This window comes from Leptonychotes weddellii, chromosome 7 (assembly GCF_054177405.1).
Source record: "Leptonychotes weddellii isolate Sample4059 chromosome 7, ASM5417740v2, whole genome shotgun sequence".
In the NCBI taxonomy this organism is placed as follows: Eukaryota; Metazoa; Chordata; class Mammalia; order Carnivora; family Phocidae; genus Leptonychotes; species Leptonychotes weddellii.
The window spans coordinates 35,227,492-35,254,005 of record NC_138375.1 but is presented as its reverse complement, the minus strand read 5'-3'; the positions used below and the strand labels follow the sequence as shown (position 1 = coordinate 35,254,005).

The following is a 26,514-nucleotide window of genomic DNA, read 5'->3' as shown; positions in this document are numbered from 1 at the left end:
TATGCTAAAAAAAAAAAAAAAGAAGATAATAGGAAGGGAAAAATGAAGGGGGTGAAATCGGAGGGGGAGACGAACCATGAGAGACTATGGACTCTGAGAAACAAACTGAGGGTTCTAGAGGGGAGGGGGTTGGGAGATGGGTTAGCCTGGTGATGGGTATTAAAGAGGGCACATACTGCATGGAGCACTGGGTGTTATACACAAACAATGAATCATGGAACACTACATCAAAAACTAATGATGTAATGTGTGGTGACTAACATAACATAATAATAAAAAAAAACAAAACCATTCAGGTGCTGGTACTTGGTGGGGAAACTGCATTATAGTGACATGTGTTATAGTGACACCATTGCCCTATTTGCCAACTATGTATGAGCTAATTTGATTATAGCAATACGTACATACCTGAACAGAATAACTTTATTCTTCTTTTAAGAGTTTCAATAAGGCCATTTTCACTCAGAATGAGAGTAGGGGAAGAGCAACCTAAACACAGAGGTTTTTGAATATAGGCTCCTGGACCCCACAACAGACTTTCCAGTTTAGTCCATTGGACGTACTTTGAAGAACACCGATCCAAACTAAAATCCCTAAGCAGTCTAGAAATGCAAAGTAAAGGCAGTCACTTGTAGTCTTCATGCTACTGAATGCTACCGAAGTTTACTGAACATGAGTCTTCAAATTCACCAGTGTATACCAGTGTATATAGAGTTTATCATCCAACACTTATTCAGTACACATTGAGATATAATTATTTTCCTGTCGTGACTGTAATTGGAGAAACAAGACACACACACACTTAGTAAGTAGGCTATCAATACAAAGGGTGTATTTCATGATATAGATATTAAGGATTATATAGTTAGACAAGAGTTTCATCTGTCCATTAAGTTAAAGGGCAGACAATTTTAAACACAGCCACCTTAAACAAGGGAAACAAGAAGAATGCAGCGAGTATTCTATCAACATATGTCCTTGTCACAACCAAGCGAATGAAAACTGAGATAATACTATAGGTTTCTTATTAGTTCTTATCTGATTGATTTTTGGACTCAGCTTAAAACCCAATGCTTTGAATGTTTTTCTCTGGCAGGGCTCACCAATTATCACCAGACATCCATGTGCTCCTCCATATTTGCCAGCCTTCCTTGCACTTAGGTGGGAGCCATGTGGGCCATTTCTGGTCAACGAATGCTGAGCAGAAGTGATAATGTGTCCCCTCCAGCCAAGGCAGTGCTGTTTCCTACCTACACCTCTCTCTTCCCTTCTGCTGTGATCTTAGAGGTATGTGTTCCTGATGGCAGAGTACAAGATGGAGTAGGACCATCCAAACCACACTGGACTGAGATATATGGAAGAAATAAAGTCAGTGGTAAGCCAACGATATTTGGGGTCTTTTGACGATTAATTGTGTTTACCCTGTTATTACTCTTGCATGAAGCTTCTGATTTCCAGATATTCTCAAAATACAATAGAATTAGAATTTATAAAATTAGAATCTCTAAATGGTGAGAGATTAGATGCCCTTCTAATGTACATGTAAATGCTGGATGCTTTGTTAAGGCACTGAGGATTGAATTGGGTTCTTATATTATTATGGCAAAAAGAGATGCAGTGGCCTTCTCTAATTCTCAAAATTCCCTAATGCTCTAGGCATTTCATTACTTTCAATTTCTTCCTGGAGGAAGGAATCACACAAAAACATTCTTAAAAGACATTGTTTAAGGTGATTGTGGGAAACAGTTATAAAACACCAAGGTCTAAACCAAACAGGTTTAATCCCTGCAGGAAATTCCTTAGAACACAATGGCTCAGATGCAGTCAGGTAAGCCACCCTTGAATACACTTCCCAGGAAATTCACAAAATATTCTTGTGCAGCAGAAGGAAATCCTGTCCTGGACATTCACGTAATAATGGATTTGAGTCCAATATTGAAACTTGCCTAACATAGAAAAACAATAAAGCCTATTATGCATATACACATGGCTCCAGGTTAGAACTTCAAAAAGTACTAGTGAAATGCACGATGATTACAATGTGATTTACCTACTAGCATCTCAATTGAATATACTTGGAAAACCACACTATTTTTTTTAAACTTAGCAAGTTATGATGCTAAAGGAATAAGTGCATATACTAAGGTTATTTTTATACAATTGCTGATTAATAGCTTATGGATATATATTCATAAATTTTTCCCATCAAGTTATCTTAATTATGCCTAATTAGAAAATATACTCTATATCATGCTCCAGGCTAGGGGTCAGCAAACTGTCCTATGAGCCAAATGCCACATGTCATATTTGTAAATAAAGTTTTATTGGAATACAGCCATGCCCTTTAGTTTACTATTATTTACGGCTGCTTTTGTACTACAATGGCAGAGTTAAGTAATCACTAAAGAGACCGGGTTTCCTGCAAAGCTGAAAAAATTTACTATCTTGATCCCTTACAGAAAAAAGGCTGCTGACCTCTGCTACAAATAAAGCTGAAACAACATTTTATAATACATATATTATAATTTGCATATGCAAAAATACATATTTACAAATATTTTAGATATTCATGTTTGTACAATTTAATCTCCTATAGTTAAACAAATCAAAGGCAAGAAACAGGATAAAATTCTGGCAGATGAAATAAATGTTTTTCTGTCTTTGCATTACTATTAATCTTTGGTGCATTAAAGCACAATTGCGTATTTCTGCAGATTTCTATTATTAACCTAGAATGATATCTGCTTTCTCAAACCAGAAACTTAAGAAAAGTTTAGTTTCTTTGAGAGGAAGATAACTTCTATTTGGTCAGGACATAAAAACTTTAACACTTATTTTGCATTTAATTAAAGAAGAAGCTCTAACAAAGCTTGTGACTCAATCCCTTTATAATAGGCCACAGATTTAACATTTATCGAACACCTTCTATGTGAGCTGAGTGCTCACATAAAATTTCCATAATTTAATTGTCCCCACATTTCCAGGTGGTATTATCCTCACTTTATAGGTGAGGCTCACAATAGCTTAGTGATGCCCAAGAGCACAAAATCACTTAGTTGCGGAATCCAGGTTTGGACCTAGTTCTCCTGAAACCAAGCCCACAGCAATTTTAACCTCCCCACCCCCATTCAGCAATTCTGGTGTATTAAACTCTGATTGACTTTTACAAAAAGTAAGAAAGCCAAATAAGGGAAAACAAGTTTTGCAAAGATTAGTATCTTATTAGGTTTGAATCAGACTAAATGTTTAATGGAAAAAATTCCACAGACATGATTTGTTAGTGGGTAGTATTTAAAGCTTTAGAATGTGTTAGCTTTGAGAGAGATTATAAACTGTTCTAAACTGATTCCAAACCGACACAAGTTTATCACCCAAGCACTTATTTTTTTTGAAAGATTTTATTTATTTAGAGAGAGAAAGAGCTCGTGAGCTGGGTGTAGGGGCAGAGGGAGAGGGAGGAAGAGAAACTCAAGCAGACTGCATTGAGCACGGAGCCCCACGCAGGGGCATGACCCTGAGATCACGACCTGAGCCAAAATCAAGAGTTGGACATTTAACCCACTGAGCCACCCAGGCGCCCCTCACCTCAAGTACTTCTAATTTCTTTTTGCTTTTAGGGTGCCAATTCCGTCTAGAGAAAGGAATCTAGCTGCTAGGTGACATTACTTGAAAACATTACTTTGCTGTGCAAAAGCATGAAATCATGGAACACTACATCAAAAACTAATGATGTAATGTATGGTGATTAACATAACATAATAGAATAAAATAAAAAAAAAAGAAAACATTACTTTGAAGAAAACCCCCATCTGCTGTAGCCAGTGATAATACAGATATTTACTACTATTATTTTTTCCTGTGATTCAGAATAAATGTGAGAAGAACTGTGAGCAAGTAAACATTTTTCAGAAATATGGAGTATTAGAAAAGAGCTTTGCTATCTCTCCAGGAGTGTTACACCTTTAAGACTAGTTGGTGATATATACACAAGGCAATAGGTTCTGAGACCTGCTCCTCCACTCTGAGCATGGCCACATGGTCCTTTCTTGCTCCATAACCAGGACCCTGGTCCCTAAGAGAAGAATGGCAGGGTGGCTGATGATGATGAACTCTCTTCAGCTCTTAATTGCTTACCTAATTCATGGAACAGTTCATTCAATAGCTCCCCCTCTCCTGCCCACATTCTCTATCTCTCCCTATGAATGACAGTTTTTTTTTTTTAAGATTTTATTTATTTATTTGACAGAGAGAGACATAGCAAGAGGGGGAACACAAGCAGAGGGACCAGTAGAGGGAGAAGCAGGCTTCCCGCTGGGCAGGGAGCCCAACTCGGGGCTCCATCCCAGGACCCTGGGATCATGACCTGAGCCAAAGGCAGACACTTAACGACTGAGCCACCCAGATGCCCCTAAATGACAGTTTCTAATCTGTTTATGTGGCGTGGGAGGCAACATGAAAACTTTATGCCATGGTTCAAGAAAAATTCTTTTAGATTAATAGAAACAAACACTAACTTCAGGGGTTAAGCTCCCACCTAAGAGTGGCTGATATGTTTAACTGTCTGTAAGACGTCATTAATTTTCATTTTTCCTATAAAGAAATTGTCTCTGCTTGAAAACAAGCATATCTATTCTTGTTTCTCTGGCAGACTGATTTCTTTTTGGCACTGAAATTGTGCTCAGTGTTCATGGATATTTATTGAATCCCAAGGAGAAAAATTTTAGATATACCATATAAAACAGGTAAAATACCTTAAACATTTGCTCTGGACCAAGCATTATAAAAAGTGTCAATAATCTCACTTAATTTCCAAAAAACCCTATTAGGTTGGCACTTAGTTTGCAGGTGTGGAAACTGAAGTCAGTCACTGAAGTAGTCAGTATTAGAGATATTAAACTTTGGAGCTTTTATCCTTAACCACTGCCTAATACTGTCTCCCTATTATATGTTGTTCCTGCTTTTACAAAGTTTTTGTGAGTTAGTATCTGTTTAGTGATAAATTTTAAGTTAATCCTCCTTAATTTGTCAAGAGTATAAGCCCATTTGTAATTAGTAGTTTTATTTTGTAGGAGAACCTCACATTATCAGATTGCATCATTAACATTACTACTGTAAAGATGCCTTGCATTGAGGTATCTCCTTGGAGTAACGGTCTCAGGTGACTGAATTGAGAAAAGTGATGATCTTGTTATTTTAGAATATAAGAATCATCTGGAAAAGATGACTGCTAAGTAGACATTTATTTACATTCAAAGCTATTGTTGAAAGCCTTCGATCAGTGTTTTCCAAACACAGAAGAGATCAGTCCTTCTCCATTCTTCCAACAAAGGCTCTAAAATTAGAGCCAAAACCAGTCCTGGATAGGAATACACTCACCAGTGCTTCTCCCAACATCCACCCAAACAAAGAACTCTCCTACCCAAGCCAATCATGGTCAGCAGTGCTAAAGAGAGTATAGAGTTGTTGGACACCCAGATTAGTTTGAATTTCGGACAAAGAATAACTTTTTAGGTTAAGTATGTACCATTCACTGTTCTGCCTATCCCTGAAATCTGGAAACCTTAGAAAGTGGAAGATAAGCACTTGCTGCATGTTTTATATTTTTAATTTTGGCTCACCTCCAAATTTAGATTTAACTGTAGGTGAGTAAAAAACCTGATGGACCATGTTCTTTTAAATTTTTGTGGCCTCATCTCCTTAGCATTTGGTACCCAACATGAAATCTGGATGTATTTGCTAACTCCTCTTCTTCCATGCTTGAATTTTGATAGCTGAGTTGAAAAAACAATGTTTAGGCTAAGGACAAGTGTGTGTAGGGTGCGGGGAGGTAAAACATCACCTTTCTCTTTCCTGACTTTCATTTCCTTCCAGAACTGAATATTAGCTAGGGAAAAACAAAGAGGTGTAAGTGGCCTGAGGCAACCTCAAGAAGACCTGAGAATATAGAAGCCAAGCATCCTTTGAATCTCTTGCACTTCTATCATGCCTCAGGATTAATACTGAATCTCTTGTTGAGAATTTCCCAGGCTGAAAATGTAGAGACATTGATTTTGAGTATTTAAATGATTCACCATTTTAAATCTGTCAATAAGGCTGGTTTTTAAGTGTTTGTTGGTGAATCAGATATCCATTCAGGAGCTCAGGAGAAAACTGAGTCAAGATTTAAGGTAATTTTTTTTTTAAGAAAAAAAGATAGGTAAAGGGAAAGAAAATGTGTCAATTATACAACTAATTTATATGATTAGGTGATTTTTTTCCAAGCAGATATGAAGCCTGAAAAGGATGCTAAGATTTTCCAAAAAAATTGGCATCTTTGCTCTGATGAGGAACTTAAGAGTTAAAAACTGTCTGACTAAACTGAGTGACATAGTGATGGGGCCTCAGGCCCTGAAGTCAGACTGACATGGGTTTCAGCATGGGCTCAGCACCAGCAAGTGGTTGAGCTAGGATTTGAACAATGCCAGTCTGGCTGCAGGGCCTGGATCCCTACCACCAGTATAGTGGCTGCCTTGGTAAAGGATTTAGTAAATGTTTGTTCTCTTATTTCCACTGTTCTGCAATGGTTAGTGGCTATTTTGTTGTTGTTTTGGCTCTCCACACAGTCTTCCTAGTTGGGGAATGGGGTGGAATTCCAGAGTACATAGGAGATGGGAATGGAAATAAACAATAGCCCTTTATCCTGCCTTCTGGTCCACAGATTGTGGACATGGGACCTCTGGACAACCCATCTGTTATTCCTGTCCACTAGAGATTGTTCTCAGAAGCTCTGGTTGAGTTTTAAGTCCAGTAACTGTCTGGGGTGGCAATTTTATCAGCTGCATTGTCATACACAGATAATTTCTGTAGCACAGGTTTGACAGTGGCTTCCTCTCTCCCTGAACCTCCTCATCATCCAAAATATTCCATTATTACTTACATTATCAAAGCTACTTTCTGTTGTTTGCAACTGACTTAGAAATAGTAAGAGAACTGTGATTTGTTTATAACTTCTGCATGGCTGGAATCCCCGGATAAAGAAAGCTGAGCAGTTGAGGAATGATATTCAAATAATTAATAGATACCATAGGAATTAAGGTGAAAATTAAGGAGGAAAAGACAACACATTGTTTAACCTAAGAATTAACATAAATTTAACTTGATTGGGAGTTTAATGATGGGTCATGCCTGATATAGAACCAGCCTCAGCATCATGGGGCTGTGTGAGTTTCTATGGTTCCTGCAGATTGAGCCAGGACTACTTAGTTGGGTGGTTAGTGTTCTCTGTGTGTGCACAGTGGTCACCTTGAGAAGTTACTATTCCTGGCATGAACTTCAAAAGTGTAATATGCTCTTCTGTGTTCCTTTTCTTTATTGGCTTATAACAGTTATAAGAGTGAGTTTTTCACCGCCATTATTTATGCAATGAGGTAGGACATGAATATGTATCTGAATATGAAGAAATGAAAATGTTATAAATGCCAAGCATGGTCTGGCTAACCCATCTCTCACTGAAGGTAACTCTGGAGGGAGTGGGTCCACTTTTTCTGTTTTTAACATCTCTTTGGCAGATGGTAGGAATTTATGATAGGAAAGGACATGAAGTATTTCTTTTGCATCATACCTCCACAGTTGATCTGGTGCCTAGGTGGTACATAGGGTAAAAAAAGATACAAAAGGAAGGAGGAATTAAACTAAGTTAAATACATCTCTTAATAATTTTCAGGTATTTTGTGTAAATCATATCATTTATGCCTTGCAACTCTATAGGGCAAGTTTAATCATTTTTCCCATTTTGCAGGTTGAAGCTCATAAATCTAAATTTGAGGATCATAAAGATAACATGACTTGCCCACGGTCATGGAGCTCATCTGTGGTAGAGTTAAGATTTTCTAGTTCAGGGTCAATGTTTTTATCACTGCTGCCTGCCATCTGAGTGAAAGAAGACATTTAGAAGGTGGCCTATACTCTGGCTCAGTTAAACAACTGATTTGATTTCATCTCAGGTCATGATCTCAGGGTCCTAGGATCGAGACCTGTGTTGGGCTCCCCACTCAGCGGGGACTCTGCTTGTCTCCCCCTCCCTCTACCCCTTCCACTGCTCACTCTCTCTCTCTCTCTCAGATAAATAAATAAATCTTAAAATTAAAAAAAAAAGGCGGCTCATACTTAAATACCATCTACCCAAGAGAGTCTAGCCAATTTGATATTATCCTCTTATCAACAATTTTAGCTTTTACTCTCTGTACAATATATGATTTTGCTGTCTTGGTTCTGTCTTACATAATTCTTGCAGCCCAAGATTTATATACTCCATCCTTCAAGAAGTGGGAATGAGTTTCTCTACTTTTTTGTATCCTTCCCCACTGTACCTAGTAACATATGCACATGTAAAAGGCATCAATAAATATTCACAAATTGGTCAACATTAGTCCAAATTGTGAATTTATTATAGCAAGTCAATACACAAAGATACAGACAAATCCCATACTTAGGCACTAAAGCTAAAGAAATAAATTCCCCTCATCAATTTTTGAAGTTGTCTTTTCACTAGTGGAGATAATTAATCTACAATTCCACATTTTTTTCCTATGCTCCATCTCTTTTTCTTAGCTAGGCAGCTGACTGGCATTGTGGCCGCAGAACATATTAAAGCCAACCAGCTTACTTAGTGATGACCTGCCATGGTTTAACGGGGCTGCAGATAAGAAACACCTGGGGAACTTTTTTAAATGTACACATGCCTGGGCTCTTCTTCCAAGTATTCTGACTTAATTGTCTTGGGGTGGAACCCAGTCAGCAGTGTGATATTAAAACTCCCTCATTGATTTTAATGTGCAGCCTGGTTTGAGAACCACTGGTCAAACTGAAAGAACATTCCAGAATAAATAAAGACCTGTGTTTTTCTCATGTCCAGTTCTTTGGGACAGCAATCAGTTGATAGGGAAGGAAAATAACAAGGAGGAAAGTGGCAGGACTATGCAACTTGGCATGCCATTGGGATGTCGCAAATGATTAAAAAATATCTGTAAACTTCAAAATTTTTGTGCACCTATTGAAAAAGTGTCTTAAACAACTGTTTCTCCCCTAATGTTCAAGTTTAAAGGCCCCAACAACTTTGAAAATATGGGAGTATTTGGCAAAGCATTCCAAATAAATGACCCTCAGCTCTGGAATTTGCTCCTAGCAGGCTGCTCTCTTTAGCAGTCAGCCAAACCCAAAATTTGGCAGCTTTTGGAATATGGTGAAAAATAGATTCTTTTTAAACCTGAGAATCACTGAAGATTTATTTTGCTGGAAAGATACAAATTTTAAAAATAACAAGCAGTTATTGCTACTGTACCAAGTAGAATCAGAGATCTGCAAGAGCAACTATGAAATCAAGGGCCACCCGTCTTTTCCTCATTCTATTGATGAAAAAACAGAGGCTCAAAAGAATGAAGTGATTTCCTCAAGTCACACAACCTAATGGTAGGGCCTGGGTACATCCTGATCTCCTGACTCACAGGCCAGTTTTCATGTTTGCCCTGCCACAGCCACAGAGTCCTCTGAAAATGGCCAAATGATTTCTTCTGCTGTGATTCATTTTGGTTGTTCACAAATGCAATGTTTTTGCAAATGCTTATATATGATCTTTGGTAACTGTGGCAAATAGCATTCAAATTACATTGTAATTTTTGGTATGTAACATCCTTTCCACAGTCTCAAGTACTATACTCTTGATTCTGACAATTAGAGTTTCTAATTCATCCAGAAGAATATATGTGAACACATGCATCAAACACAAATCTAAGAGTAAATCCGTAACAAACCATTATCAAAAGGTCTTGTCTTTCTCTGTATTTCCTGTCTATTCACCCCATTTCCCACTATATTTTACTGTGACTTAGGGCAAGTAGAGGAGTCAGATAAGGTGAAGATGATTTCCAGAAAGATAAGAAAAATTCTAACACTTATTAAGCTCTCTTAAGTTCTAGGCAAGGAGTTAGGCCCAGAGTGAGAAATTTAGTATCTGAGTTTTAGTGATAACAGATTGATTTTTTAAAAAAATATATGACTACATTTAATGAGGCAGATTATTTTACTTCAGCTCTTCCTACTTCCCCACCATTCCACATATATTCCATGTCTTTTCACTCAGTTAAGAATACCAAGAGACACAAAGGGTCAGAGAGCTGTTCCCAGAGTCATTCCTCCTTTTATATTGTTCTTTTCTCTCTTCTGCAGAAAATTTCCTTTCCTTCCACCATACCCCATCCATGTTGGCCAGTTAGTGAAACATACTACTTAAGAGAGAAGTCATTCCTTTTTATTAAGGGTGTTTCCCTAAATTTTACACTGAGGATAAAATGCTGAATAAAGAAAGAGGAAAGACTCTAGCAGGTCCTTCTACTGTCCAGCCTCTGGGCCTTCCCCCCGTGGCCCCCTCCCCAGACCTAAGCAAGTACCCTGTCACTTCTTTCTTGACAGCTGGCCAGCAGTCTGCTTTCCTTGCCCTGAGGTAGCTGCCATCAGCCCCTCTCTTTTGGACTTCCTCTCTTCCAAGAATGGCTATGGAGTAGGACATAATGTCCCATGCTCTCCCTCTCACCATCTCCTTCTTTGCTGTCCTTTCTGGATTAACTGTTTTGCTGTTAGTCATGACAGAGGAACAGGAGAAAACAAAAACGTGGAAAATATAAAGGTTCCAGAATCTCCAAGTCATTTCAGTCATGGTCCCTGATCCGTACTTCTCATTCCACTTGTACTTTTCCACTCAGTTTTGAGGGTAGGAGGTGATGTAATCTCCTTTCTCCATGATGTTTCTTCTTCTTAGGTTTGTTGACTCTTTACTGTAAATATTTAACATCTAGAGAGCTTAGGGATTACAGTGACCCTACATAGAAGAAAAAGGTACCAAATAAACTTGAGGGGCTTTAAAAGGTAAATGTCCTCAGTTCTCTTTGCCTTATCTCTCTGGAAAACAATGGAAGATCAATGTGGGCTTCTGGAATTGATCAGTTTAGCTCTGATAGCACCTCTTCAGTGAAGCCAGTCTGAATTAAGAGCACCATCTGAGCTCCTACATTCTACTACATTTCTTTTTTTTAATTATTATTTTATTAACATAGAATGTATTATTTGTTTCATGGGTACAGGTCTGTGATTCATCAGTCTTACCGAATATACAGTGCTCACCAAAACACATACCCTCCCCAATGTCCATCACCCAGTTACCCCATCTCTCCCACCCCGCTCCACTCCAGCAATCCTCAGTTTGTTTCCTGAGATTAAGAGTCTCTTATGGTTTGTCTCCCTCCCTGGTTTCTTCTTGTTTCATTTTTTCCTCTCTTCCCCTATAATCCTCTGCCTTGTTTCTCAAATTCCACATATCAGTGAGATCATATGATAATTGCCTTTCTCTGAATGACTTATTTTGCTGAGCATAACACCTTCTAGTTCCATCCATGTCATTGCAAATGGTAAGATTTCATTTTTGATGGCTGCATAATATTCCAGTGTGTGTGTGTGTGTGTGTGTGTGTGTGTACATATATATGTATATATATACACCACATCTTCTTTATCCATTTGTCTGTTGATGGACATCTGGTCTCTTTCTATAGTTTGGCTATTGTGGACATTGCTGCTATAAACACTGGGTTGCTGGTGTCCCTTCAGATTACTACATTTATATTTTTGGGGTAAATACCCAGTAGTGCAACTGCTGGGTCGTAGGGTAGCTCTATTTTCAACTTTTTGAGGAACTTCCATACTGTTTTCCAGAGTGGCTGCACCAGCTTGCATTCCCACCAACAGTGTAGGAGGGTTCCCCTTTCTCCACATCCTCGCCAACATCTGTCATTTCCTGACTTGTTAATTTTAGCCATTCTGACTAGTGTGAGGTGGTACCTCATTGTGGTTTTGATTTGTTATTTCCCTGATGCCAAGTGATGTTGAGCACTTTTTCATGTGTCTTTTGGCCATTTGGACGTCTTCTTTGCAGCAATGTCTGTTCATGTCTTCTGCCCATTTCTTAATTGGATTGTTTGTTCCTTGGGTGTTGAATTTGATAAGTTCTTTGTAGATTTTGGATACTAGCCCTTTATCTGATATGTCATTTGCAAAAATCTTCTCCGATTCTGTCAGTTGTCTTTTGGTTTTGTTGACTGTTTCCTTTGCTGTGCAAAAACTTTTTATCTTGATGAAGTCCCAATAGTTCATTTTTGCCCTTGCTTCCCTTGCCTTTGGTGATGTGTCTTCTACCACATTTCTTATTCCTGTACCAACTGCAGTGCCATGATAGCTTGCTTACTGTCTGTTCCCCATCCTAGACTGGCTTTCCCTGTAAGGAAGGGACTGCAATCTTTTCTACTCACCTTATATTGCTGGGGGCTGGCAAAGTGCCTGGCACATAGTAGGCACTTAGTAAATGGTTGTCAGAAGAATGAAATGCTTCTCAGAAAAAGAAAGGTGGGAGGCAGGATCTTTCTCTAGCAGAAGATAAATACTCCTCCAAGGAATGAACAACTGAAATTCAAAGCTAAGTTTGGGTCTCAGTGATGCTGCCGAAAGAGAAACTGCTTTGCCACAAGATAAATTATTTGGTAAATGAGGGTTTAAAGCATTCTAAGATCCTAACTTCCTTGTTTCTCAAACCTAACCATCTCCCAATATGCATTGGTGACAAGAAAACGGGTAAGAAATTCGAACAGGATGGATCAAACAGGAATGTGAACCCTATGAAAAACTGCTATTCATGTGACTTTGAACAAGTTACCAACTCTCTCTGGGCCTCAAGTTTACATCTATATCATGAAGTGAGCAGGCCAGATGACATATACGGTTCCTTACAGCATGAACCTTTCATGATTCTAAACGATTCACAGGCATGCACGGCAATGTATTTTCAATCTCCCTCTCCTCCACCTCAAAGCCCTCCCCCTAGAAAAAAGTGACTCCTAGCATTGTCAACAGTACACTTGCAGAGGAATAAAAAACTACAAATTATGGTCCCAGGATCAATGAGGTGAAATAAAAGATTAAAATATGTTTTATATTCACAGAGCTATGTTTCACAACAGTGTCAAACAAAAAGTTCTTGTCAATGTTTACACTAGGACTTGATGAAAAATTCCAGACATAAAACTTCTGGAACATAGACTTGAACTCACAGGACCTCCCATCTCTGTCTGATAAATTTACAACTAAAATCTATTGGAGTTTTTTCCTTAATGAGAATTTATCTTTCAACAATTATTTCTGTTTTATTATTGAGATCTTATGGTTTAGTAAAACTCTGGCTATCTGGAACTGTCATTCTAGGTATGACAGATAGCTAAAGATTTCTTTAAGTACCACTATCTTTTAATAATTTTGGAAGAAAATACTTTTGAAAGACATTGTATTTCCTTGATTTTTTAACAGAATACACTGAATGTAATTCAATCTTTTCCTCAATATGAACATCAGTTACTATAATACAGTAATGTCCTCAGACCCCAGTGAAATAGTCTCAGCCCTAGACTTTCTTCTTTTGAACCTCCGTCAGCTTGGCCACTTGTGATCATCTCTCCCAATATTTAATTTGCTGATGAAAGGTAGGGAAAAAACTCTTAATTCATTTTTGCATACCCAAGAGCAGCATAGTTCCTGCTACTTCAGACACTTTAGTAAATATGTGTTTGGTGAAATAATGCATGAATTAACATAGTAGGTTTAAATTTTTTTTTTTTTTTAAACAAGCTTGCTAAAACTGGGTGTGAAATAATAAGAGGCTAACTAAAGGCTTGAGGGGATTGGTTTAATACATAGTCTTGCAACAGTTTCCATACACTTTCTAATTCTCATATGCTAGATAGAATGCCATAGGTTTGAGCTCCTGAGACTCATAGAGAGATGAAAAATAATAGTGGTAGGTAAATAAAAAACTTATAAAATGATTGCTTTAACTTTGGCTGATTATATAGAATTTAGCGTTATTGAATAATTCTTCTATTTCTAGGCACATGTGATCTACTCCAAACAGAAAACTAAGGAATGAACTGGCATTCCTACATTTTTTAGATTATAGCTTGAGTAGGCACATCCTCACACCCACTAGCTATGTGATTTGGGGCAAATGATTTAACCTCTTCTAATTTGTTTTCTTATCTGAAGATAGTAATGACAAAATCTTCCTCGCAGGACTCTTCAAAGAATTAAAAAATTCAGTCTAAAGTACTTTACCACAGACCTGGCCCTCAATAAGTATGTAGTTACCTATACTGTGATATGTTGTCCATTCTCGGATTTGGGACAGTGGAGCCAACCCTGTGAATGGCCAGGCACTGCTGTCTGCAAAGACATTTTTCTCTTGTGCTTACAGCTTGCCAGATAGTTCTGAACCAAATGTGGCACCCTACACTGAAGTAAGCTCTAAGACCTTTAACTCTCTTTCAATATGGAAAACAGGCACATTTCCATTATACTAGTATTCTAAATAATGGGATTTTAAGGTGGGGAATGTTAAGGGCTGAAGAAAGGAACTTAAAAGAAGGCAGTACTCCAAGTCCCCACAATTTATCATAAATGTCACAAACTTTAGTGACTGGCACCTGGAAGTAAGACCTTTCCCATATTGATGCTGCTATTACAGAATTAAAATATTCACTGTCAAGAGCAAAAATGATAGCCTCAATTTTGTTTGCAGCTAAAGTATTGCACACAAGAGTGGATTTTCCTTGAGTAAATGCATTAGTTTCACCTCAATTTAAATGAACAAATTCACAATATCCCAGTTTCTTTCCCAGAGTTATCACAATAGAATATACTGACATGTTTCTTAAAATATAGAAATTAAATACTGCAATGTAAATGGGTTATCTTACAAATTATTACACTCAGAAATCTATAAAGAACACTCTAAAATAGGGATGAGAATACAGATGGTGATACTAAATCAAACACTCCCTAGAAAGGAAGAATTCTTGCTATATAAAGAAAAAGGACAAATGAGATTTTATCATCTCTACTTCAGCTTAACAAGTATCTTTTGTCAATGCTTTTTATAGTTTTCCTAATCTAACTAGCTCCTTATTGAATTTGGCCAATTTATTTTTCATTTTTAGTGAAATTTACCTGTTACTTGATGACTACATTAAGTAACTACTCCGATTGTTCTTGCTAAATTCCAAGACCATTATTATGGATCTTACTGCCCAATATCTTAACCAACTGCATTGCTGACTTTTGAATCTTTTCTAAATAAGGCATCATTAATACACACAAGTATTATATTCCCATCTCAAACTCCCTTAGAAATCATTAGGACTTTTCAGTAACATTTCTGCGCTAAACTTCTACTAAACTGCCAGTTGATCAGCAGTGCACATAATGCATTAAGAAAATCTTGACTAGCGCTTGTCTAAAATACTACATCTCCTAGAATACATAAACTGAACCTCTGCATAAACCTTAAAGATGCTGACACATCAGTATGAAGACAACTATTTAGAGGTTTTGAAAACTTTATCTGAAGTTGTGATTCTTTTTAAGTCCTCACTAAAATTGCTACTTGGAAACTCATTTACCGAAAAATGTATATAAACAAAATTATGGGCTGACCAAAATCAATTTTTAAAATAAATATAAATAAAACATTGCAAAATCCATGCCACAGTTGTGACACTTGTGGTTCTGCAGGGAGTAGAAGTGTGCTGAGGGAAATCAAAGATGCCACGGACAGGGAGCCCAAGAGTTAAGGGTCCAATTGCAGTAATACTGCTGTAAACCTGGCCTGAATGAGACAGAACTTGCTAATAATTCCTGTGCTATGGAAATCCTGAAAAAGTCTCTTAATAAGTTCAATTATCACCCCTACTATATCCTTTTTTTAATTGGAACTTTCATATACTAAATTTGCAAATATATATGCATATTAAGACTCACTTAAAACCCATATACAAAAGTAATTTGGCTTTTGCCCTCAAATTTAGAAATTTTTTATCTTAGGAACTTTTAAAACTCAACTTCTATGTAATCAACACTTTGGCACTTTGGCTCTTCTACTTGTATATCTCTAGAACATTAAAGAGCTCTGTAGGGGAAAAAATAATTATCTGACCATATTAATTATTGAAACATAGAAATATCTCTACTTTAAAGGACTTTGGTAATGGAGTCAAGGAACATTTAAAGAGATTATCTGTTTCCCTATGCTTCTGTGTCTGGCCTTTTTCCCTAGCTTTACTAATTCTTGCTAGGCCATTTTTTTTTTTCCTTTCTTTCTCTCTCTGATTTCAGGTTTACTTATATGCTGACAATTCTTGTATCATTAACCTCAGCCAACTGCTTTTTCTTGAACTTCAGGCCTGTGTGCTCAATTAACTAAGGGACCTTCTTAACTAAGGGACTGAATGAATTCACTCATTCATTCATTACCCCCCCACCCCCCAATATTTTGAGCATCTACTGTGTGCCAGTGTTCTTAGCATTAAGGATATAGCAATGAACCTAACATACAATAGTCTGCCCTCATGGAGTTTACATTCTAGACAGATGATAAGCAAAACAACTAAATGAAATAAGCATTATAGAGAAAACTAAGACAAAGAAGGGCTTGGAAAGAAATCTTGGAGAAGTTATCTTTTTTTAAGACTGGCTTAGAACTTACTGAGGTGAACTTTTAGCAAAAACCTTAAGAGTGTAAGTGAGCATATAGAAATCTGGTGGAAGAGCATTTCACATGTCCTACAGGCATCCTCAGTTTTTTTGAGAGAGAGTGTTGGGAGGGGGGCAGGGAAGAGCAGAGGGGGGAGAAAGAATCTTAAGCAGGCTCCATGCCTAGTATGGAGCTGAACTTGGAGTTCAATCTCACAACCTGAGATCATGACTGAGCCAAAATCAAGAGTTGGATGCTTAACTGACTGAGCCACCCAGATACCCTTAAAGATTCAAAACTGAACTTACTGTTTTTCCTTGCAAGCCAGCTTCTCTTCCTATATTTCCTGGATTTATTTTGTTTTGCTTTTTGAATTGTGCCATCATCTCTCCCACATTAAAAAAAAAAAATCTGAGACTTACCCCTATGATCTACTCTTTAACTGAACAACAATCTGCAGCCTATGTCCTTTTGATCCTATCTCTTCATATTGCCTATTGACTTCTTTTTATTCTTGTTGCAAGGATTATTGTTATTACCCTTGTTCAAGCCAACATTGCTTTTCCCCAGGGTTTTTCTAATATGCATTCTCTTAGCCAGTCTTCTTGCCTCCTCCAATTCATCCTTGATACTGCTGAACAGTTATATTTGTGAAATGCAAACATGCCATTCTCCTGCTTAAACTTTTCAGTAGTTTCTTATTATTGTCAAACCACTCTTTATTGTGGCATGGAGGGTCTAATGTGATTAGCATACTTACCCTGCCCCTCTCCTTTTCCCAATAACCTCTCTGGGGTTCTTCTCACCATTTTAGGTAAATTTACTGGCTCCAGCTCTATCAAGTTCCTCCTAAAAGTGACCCCTTCCAACACTGTGCTCTCTTACACTTTCTACAAGTTGCTTTTTTAACAGTGATTTGTTTATATGTTTGTCTTTCCTAAACCCAGCTCAGTGCTTGGATCAAAGTAGGCACTAAAAACCAAATGGATAAAACTAAATGTATCACCTTTAATAATGGGTATAATATAAATATAGATGCCCCATTTCTAGGATCTGGACACAGGCAAAGGGTTTCTTTCTCCTCAAACACTCAGAATCACCTTAGAAACACCTATTCAACATGCAATTCAACATATTCTGATACTGAACACAAATATCCAATCTTATTTGCTTGGAAAACTATCTGATTTAAAAGCACAATACTCCTTTCCCCAGTAACAGCTTTTACTTTGGGGAACTCACATATACACCATTCATCTGTGTACTTTTATTTTTAGCAATGAAGGAAATTTCAGTTCCAGAATACATGAATTGCAAAAAATATGAATCACTTCTGTTAAAGATATTTTGAGGTTAAGAGAACTGGTCACAGAGATTAAAAAAGGAAAATAAAGTTAATGACAGAAAATAGGTAGAGATAAAGGAAAATTAGTTTTACAAAGCTACTATAGTGGCATTTGGGTGGAAAAAGATCCAACTTGTATAGAAGAGTGAAATGAAATGAAATCCAGAATCAACAATCCAGACATAAAGCTAGCAAAATACTTAACATATAAATGGGGGACCTATTAGCAAAATAAACTTGATATATTTCATACCTAGAGTAAAATGAAACAATCTGTCAGCTTCTCATTTATTATACTGCAGGGGCGGGGGAGGGTAGCAAATCTTTGTTTACAAGTACCTCATGGTAAATGGACATTTACAGTACAACATTGCCTTGAGAGGTGTTTCCATTTGTAACCAAACTGTTCCTTATTAATGAACAGAAGTTAAATTAGACATTCATAGTAATGAATTAGACTACTGAATACGATTTCCAAAGACTTATGGTTCATTTTGATTTTTAGAGAATAGTAAAAAAAATTAATTTTTAAATTTTATATGCTATCACTATTTTGGTATTTCACCCTATACATATATGAAGATTAATACTCTTGACAATGGTACAGAATGTAACTTTAAATCTTTTAAAACTTTTAAACTTTAAACTTTAAAATCTTAAGCAGGCTCCATGCCCAGTGCAGGGCTCCATCTCAAAACCTGAGCTGAGCCACCCAGGCACCCCAGAATGTAACTTTTTAAAAATAGGAATTCTTGAAGATATTTTAAGTACTTTATAGACAAAAAAAAATACGCTTTTATTTCGAGAAGTTTTATAGATAGTTAAGCTGAATACTGGCCAATTAACGCTCTTGAAATCAACCTTGAGACTCAAATGTTCTTCTCTATGGCTGGCAACCCCAGCCAGAGATTTTTACTGGTACAGGGAGAATAAACTATTGCCTATGTTTATCAGTTTTTATTATGCATAGTAATCAACTGGAGATGTTGTTAAAATACAGACTGAAACTCAGAAGGTCCAGGATTCTGGTTTCTAACAAGCTCTCAGGGTCTTGGTCCATAGTCTGCTGGTTATCCATGGACCACACTTCTGAACAGCAAGGCCTGAATCATTGGTTCTAAGTCTTGATACCTAATGGAATCACCTGGAGAGCTATAAAAAACCATTTCTAGGGGTGAAAGGTTATTGAGTCTGGGATCCAGTCATGGTAACGAGTTTAAAAGCTCCCAAGTTCAGGCTAATAAGCAGCTAAATTTGAGAACCTATGACCTAAAATGTATTGGTCAGATTTATGGGTAGGTTTCATTTCTCCTTGTTTCTAATACAGTAGGTAACAGAGCTAGGATTAACCAGTACTGCATAGATTATGAGAGTACTATCTGCCCCAAGTCTCCAAATTCTTACTGATAATATGAGTCATTATCAATCAGGTTCTAACGTTAAGAATCTTAGCAGTTTCATTTCTATCCACCTACCAAATGATTTAATAACATGCTTTTCATAGTATTTTAAATATCTATGGACTTACAATAAAATGACAATCTAAATTATTTTTAGATTAGGAGGTAGATATGTAGAAATGTGATTTTAAAGTATATGCAAGTGTCTATGCCTTTTTTTTTTTTTTTAAGATTTTATTTATTTATTTGACAGAAAGAGACACAGCAAGAGAGGGAACACAAGCTGGGTAGTGGGAGAGGGAGAAGCAGGCTTCCCGCCAAGCAGGGAGCCCGATGCAGGGCTCGATCCCAGGACCCTGGGACCATGACTCGAGCCGAAGGCAGATGCTTAACGACTGAGCCACCCAGGCGCCCAGGAAGTGTCTATTCCTAATTATAGATTAAAATAAACTCAGCTTAGTTAGAAGTTTATAAAAAAATAATCCCCAGACCTGGCACTTGTCCCAGGAGAAAAGCCTAGACACAGAAAGGACAGCAAAAGTTTACTTAGTATCTGTATTTGAAGTAAGTACCAATGTGTTACAAACTTAATTACCACTCTTTCTTCATAATGCCTTTCCTAATTATTTTGCTAAATTGAGGTTTGTAAAAGGTCAGGATGCAAGTCCATTCCAAGGATCCCTCCCGAACTCTTAAAATGCACATCCAAAATACTTAATGAAAATATTTTAAAATCTCAGGTATTAGCAGAAACTCCCTCATTACAGTAGAGTACTGGAGTACAAGTCAACTACCACATACTACTAATGATGTGACTTAATCAAACTTTCTGAACAGGCCTTTCACCCCCTAAAATAGGATGTAGAGAGAGAGAGTCCAATAAGAATGTGCAAGCACAGACTAATGCCACATAGAAATATAAGATAGCACTACATATATCTAGGATAAGCCAAATAAATACATAATTAGTGTGGCAGTGCAAAGAAATGGAGCCCAGAGCAGGGACTACTTTTCAGCTTTAGCACTAATTAGCCACGTAACAAGCAAATCACACACCTTAATTGCATTTAAAAAAAATAAAGATACCTCAAATAACTTATCTTGAGAATCCCTAGCAGATCAAAACTCTATGATCTAAAAATAACTGATGAAGTGGTCCTCCAAAGCAAGTATGATTAACTGTAAAACAAGGCGAAACAAACAAAAACCCACCAAGAGTTTACTTGTAACATGACTGATTTAACAAGTCTCTTAAGAAAAATACCATTTTAAATTTGTCTTCTAGAAAAGTCTACAAATTATTTGGCCATCACTTAAAATAGCAAATTAAAAAAAAAAGTGTAGAGGAAATGGAGGAAAGGGATCATTAAATTCCGTACAAGAACACTATGCATAATTAAAATAAACAATGTAAACTGAGGATAATGAAATATTAAATAGCTTTTCCTAAGGAAAACTTATTCCAAAGTATGACACTGGGATTTTATGATCTATCCCAAAGAATATATAGGCATTCTTATATATACAAAGTATTTTTAAGTATTGCAAATAACTCATAACTTCTACATAAATTATTCTAATTAATAAAAATGGTAGTACATGGCGATTATTTCCTTTTAATTTATTGCTTAGTTTGAACACATGTCCTGCCAATCACAAAATACCTAGTGTGGCCAAATACATGAGAAATCCCTGTAAGAATCACAAGGTGCCTTGCAGCTTTCTGTCAGGATGCTAAGAAAATGTAACAATGGAGACACAGCTTTTATCAGTTATAAGGTCCAATCATTAATCTTCTTCAGAACTGGAATCATCCTCTTGGTCAGAGAGTTCAGGGACAGGGAAGCGGAGAATGGCAGCTACTCCAGTCAACTGACTGAGCTGTTCCCCTGATACATGAAGACTAGAGAATATCCTAACCGTGCCTGCATTCTCTTTCACACTGTCCACCAGCTTCACATACCGGCTTCGTGTAGCGACATCCTGGTGCCTGAAAAGCTCATCGCTGATAAGCAGTGTGTCAATTGCCATAGCCTCATTGGCCTTCTCCACCTGCTTGAGTCCATAGAACGCTCGGTCAGGTTCATGTTGTAACATTTTATAGAAGTCATCCAAGGCTTTTACTTCCCCCGCAGCTTTAGTGTCTGAAAGGCGGCTAGCTACAGAAGGGTCACAAAGGGCCTCTTTCAGGGAGTACTTGTGTCCAGAGGAGGCATGTACCTAGAATCATAATTATGAAAGTTAGACAAAAGAATCTCTTAGAGTACCCATTAATCAGCCTGCAGTGACCTAAAGCCAAAAGCACAAATATGGCTTTATATGTTTGAGGACTTAAGCAAAGTTTACTATGTAAACAGTCTATTTAACAACTCTCTTTTCATTTCATTATCTAACTTACAATCACAGTCCAGTGAACACTTTCTCCCCTCGTACTTTTCCCGGTTCCAAAATTTAAGAGTAGTTTATACAAATCCCTCTGCCCAATCTTAATTATCCTTGGAGAAGACTTTTACCTGAAGGAACTTGGACCGGTTTTCCAGGAGCACTTTGTTGTCGGTCTTCACTGCTTGTTGAAACATGTAGTCGCAGAACTGCTCCCTCACAAATCCTGGGCTGGCCACCAGGACGCACTTCACAACATCAAAGTTTATGTGGCGCTGGATAGCCTGGACCACCTGTTCATAGAACCGCTCCAAAGCCCGATCATGTTGGGAACAGTTGCCTTTCCGTTTTCTAGGGATGTTCACCTCCACCTTGGCCCGAGTGAGGGTCATGCTGGGAGTGACTAAGCAGATATGGGCGAGGCCTTCCTGCATCACCACAGCCGCCACATCTGCACTCCAGGCTGGGTCACAGGCCTGCTCGATGCGCTCCAGAACCACACTGTCCCACTGTTTCTTGGCCAAAGTGAACTGGCGGTTGGGCTCCAGCTCAATGGTGTGGTAAGCCCCCATCTTGACATACTCATTCTCTTGGATGTTGGTCCCCTTAACCCGCAGCTGGCAGGCTTGAGAGTCAAAATCAATGGCCTCCACGCAGAGAGTGAGAGTAGTGCGGACCCGGTTGCTTCCTACGCTGCCCGTGGAGGACTCGGTCTGTACCTTGCGGATGGTGGAGGCACGCAAGCTGTCGCCCACCTGCACTAGATTGTAGGTGTGCCACATATCCTCAGGTTCTTCGGGGACTAGAGTCACCTGGCCCGCATTGTCTTTCTCAATGTCCTTTCTCACGAGCTTCATGACCTCGGCGGGGGTTCGCAGGCAGAACAAGAGGAAACGAAAAGATCCCCAGTGGGAAAGGGACAGGGAGGGGAAAGAGAGTCTAGGCCGGGAAGGGGGCGGGGTCCGGTTCCTACGGGCACTTGCCTGGCAGGAAGGAAATACTCTAGCTCCGACTCAAGCGGCCCAGGGGAACACTTACTCTAGCCCTTCTTTTCTTAGTCTCCCGGCACACCGCGCCAGACCCCCGCGAGGTACACTGCAGCAAACACAATCTTCTCCGACGTACCAGCCGCCAGCACAGACCCAGCGGCTGATGCAATGAGGGCGCATGCTCAGCCCGCGTCCCGCCTCTCGGCTCACGTTTTACGTCCCCAAGGAGGAGGCGGGGTTGTAGTTTGGCGGGCGCAGGCGCGCTAAGCGCGAGGTGCGTCCGAAGAGTAAACCGAGAGGGAAGTGCTCGTTAATCTTTGGTGGCGAGTCATTTATTTTAATGCTGAACTTGGACTTCCTAAGTTTTCTCTTCCAAACCTGTTTGTGCAGAATCTGGGGAGTATGTGAGTGCAATTATTTTTCCCGCTGCGTGACGTTGCCACCGTATACCTTCTCTACCCCGGGTAAATCCAATGTTAAAAAACTTAACCAAAAGTAAAAGGAATTCGCAAAAGTGAGACTTGGCCCCCAAATTCTAAATTCAGCTTGCCTTATCAGCACTCAAACGCTGCGCGCCTGTTGGAGTTGGTATTTCCAGAAACGGTTTCAAAGAACTACTGGTCACGGTCGGTCTGGGCTCAGAGCAACGTGCCCAGCTGTTTTCCGCGCTTAGTGACCGTGTCTGCACGATCTGACTACCCAGATGTTAAAGCACTGACCCCAGAGAGAAGAAACTATCTGTGGAATTCACCCCTGGGTGGACCTCTCAGTTGTTTTCCCTGATGTCCTGGAAATCCCAGAATCCAAAATTGGCAGTCTCCGCTTTACGCAGCTCTGCAGCCTGTGAAATGTTAAGGTTGGGGGTTGGGTCGCCAAAATTTAGGGCCGGATCTTCACTGCCTAAATTGAGCTGAGGATATTGGAAGTAGAGAAAATCTGATTTACTAGGACCAACCCGACTGAATGGCTACAAAATTGATTTAAAAAAAAATCCTTAAGTCACTTAGCATTTTTATGGTTGTGGGGGGTTGAGAAGTGAGGACTGCCTCTTAACAAGATCAGTGAATATAAAAAGCTCACCAGAGTTTCCCTGAGAGTTAAGATGAGATGGAGAGGGGTGCCTGGGTAGCTCAGGGGTTAAGCATTTGACTTCAGCTCAAATAATAATCTCTAGCGTCCTAGGATTGAGCCCCCACAAGCTCCACGCTCTGCGTGCGTCTACCTCTCCCTTTTCCCCTCCCCCTCCGCTCATACTCACGAGCTCGATCTCTTGCTCTCTTTCAAATAAATAAAATCTTAAAAAAAAAAAAAAAAGAAAAAAGAGAATAGAGGAGGTGAACAGAGTAGTCCTACCTACATATCTTCTCATTCTCTTTCTTATCTTGTATATGGCACTGAAAGGGAATATTACCACCGGGAACTGGTGAGACCAGGATGAAAGGGAGGAATCTGATTTTGGCACAAGTCTTGATACTGATGCCTCAATTATCTTCCTCAGAGATTCTCAGGGGACACAAAAATCCCTTCTAAAGCTCTAGTTCAAATTAGAGGCATTGTTTGTTTTGTGGTTTCTCTCCCTCCTTTTCCTCTTCTTTCACACCTTCCTGTCATACTGAGTGCCCTCATAAAGTTTCTAACTCAGACTGCCTTCTTCCACTTCCAAGAAAACCCAGCAACTTTGAGTAAGGAACTGATTGCACTAAAGTGTGAAGATGGCTTGCCTCTCCAAAGGACATTTCCTAACTGGGAGAGAGAAATACTTTGAGTTGCTCCTTGATCACCTTTCTAAGTAGAATTTACTTCTCTCCAAAGTCTGACAAAGATTAAAAACCACAGAATCACAGTGGCAGGCATACAGTAGGATCTTAGTAAGTGTTAAATTTTTCTTTAAGAGCTATCATTTATTGAATATTCATCAGGTACTTTCCTATACTCTTCTAATCCTCTTCTGTAAATATTTGTTATCCTCATTTTGTAGATTAAGAAAATGAATTACAGAAAAATAAATGTATTCAAGATCACAAAACCAGCTTTTAAATTCAGACCTGCTTAACTTGACACCCTCTCCTCTGTTCAGTGGTGCAGGCTATATTATAGATGCTCGAAATCATCTCTGCAACCACAAATTATGTGCTGTCATCCACTGCCACTTCCCCTTTATTGTCACCTTTACGAATTCAAGACCCACAGCTTAGGAACTAACTGAGAGCATCTGAAAGGCACCAGTCCCTTCCTTGCTTTTATTACTTTTAAAAATCTTTATATTCATCCATTCAACATAGTTTTCCTTCTGCCCAGCCTAGGTCACACCATTATAATCCTTGAGAAAAATCTAATATTATACTTTAGAAAAATATGCATATATTTCTACACTTAAAACCTGTGGGAAATCCACACTGACTGTTAATTCTGTGGTTCTTTTAAAAAGTTTATTTAAATTATGGGCCTAACTACTTTGGGCTGTCTTTTTATTTTTTTATTTTATTTTATTTTATTTTATTTTATTTTATTGTTTAAGATGTTATTTATTTGACAGAGAGAGAGAGCACAAGCAGGCAGAGTGGCAGGCAGTGGGAGGCAGAGGGCGGCAGAGAGAGAGGGAGAAGCAAACTCTCTGCTGAGCAGAGAGCCCCATGTGGGGCTCGATCCCAGGACCCTGGGATCATGACCTGAGCTGAAGGCAGATGCTTAACCAACTGAGCCACCCAGGAGCCCCATTGGCTGTCTTTTTAAACATAGATGTGCTTTGGTGATTGAACATACTACAAAATTTTTCATAGAATTACTATTTGATCTGAAATGGAACTGTTTTTTAGAAACTGGAGCTTACTGTTGAGTGATCTGATGTTTCTCCCAGATTTGGTGTGGTAACTTAATATTTCCAGACTAATTGCATTTCTATTTTGAGTTATTTAGAGTTCTCATTCCCTACTAATTAAAATCCAATTCCCTAGCATTCAAGGCCTTCATGATTTGGCCTTACAGCTTTATTTTCTACTTGCCGCCCTCCAGCACCCTATATTCTACAGGAATAATCTTTGTTCCCCATACATCCTGGGAACTGTCTACTTGCTGCCCTTAACTCATGCCGTTCTCTTTCTTTAAAATGTCGCTGCCTCTCACTCCTGTCTCCATAAATCCCACTTCTTTTTAAGCACCTGCTTAAATGTTATCTCACATTTGAAACCATTCATTATATTAATTGGAATACTTTTCTTTCTTATCGAACTCTGAGTGGATTCATCCTTTTATTTCCCCACTGACCCTTGAAAAGTCCCTTGCACTTTTCTTTCTTATCGAACTCTGAGTGGATTCATCCTTTTATTCCCCCACTGACCCTTGAAAAGTCCCTTGCACTTATATATTGACGATAAGCTGAGTAGATCAGATGTAAAGTGTGGCAGCTATATGAGTATTATCACAGACAGTTCTTAAGGCATGATATTGTTACCAGCTATAGTTCACTTAATAATGGTATGTAAAAAGTAATTCCTCTTATTGTAAAACTGCTGTAGTTATAGCAGTTATGTAATAGATAGCAGTATATGACATTTTCATTCTTTACCAAAATACACAAAATCATGAGAAAAAAACATGATTTAGCTTTGTTACTTTAAATTATAATTTTATATTTACTTACTGGCTTTTTGAAAATAGAAACCTTTATATCAGTAACTTTATATCTATTTTTTCTATTTTATTTATATTAATCTCTCTAGAATTAAAAGTTTTCAATTTGTTGTTTTTGATATAATTCCAGTCTCAAAAAGAGAACTGGGCTAGAAGTCAAATGTCCTGGATT

At 38.4% G+C, this 26,514-nt stretch overlaps 2 protein-coding genes across 2 annotated transcripts in view; both read right to left on the bottom strand.

The window, feature by feature from the left end:
* Nucleotides 1-26,514, bottom strand: part of ITGA1 (integrin subunit alpha 1) — a 154,448-nt gene that overhangs the window by 119,762 nt on the left and 8,172 nt on the right. The gene's annotated exons all lie outside the window — the stretch shown is intronic.
* Nucleotides 17,849-23,105, bottom strand: PELO (pelota mRNA surveillance and ribosome rescue factor). Its single transcript, XM_006731664.3, has 2 exons — nucleotides 21,855-23,105; nucleotides 17,849-21,561 (listed from the first exon to the last, which is right to left on the bottom strand). Exons 1-2 carry the CDS (start codon nucleotides 22,578-22,580, stop codon nucleotides 21,130-21,132), a joined length of 1,158 nt encoding a protein of 385 aa, XP_006731727.1. The 5' UTR covers nucleotides 22,581-23,105; the 3' UTR covers nucleotides 17,849-21,129.

Bases quoted from the DNA above. Each gene is read 5' to 3' on its own strand.
- PELO (XM_006731664.3), bottom strand. From the start codon at position 22,580: ATGAAGCTCGTGAGAAAGGACATTGAGAAAGACAATGCGGGCCAGGTG. The intron at 21,562-21,854 runs GTAAAAGTCTTC...TTATGATTCTAG, and splicing joins ACCGGTCCAAGTTCCTTCAG to GTACATGCCTCCTCTGGACA.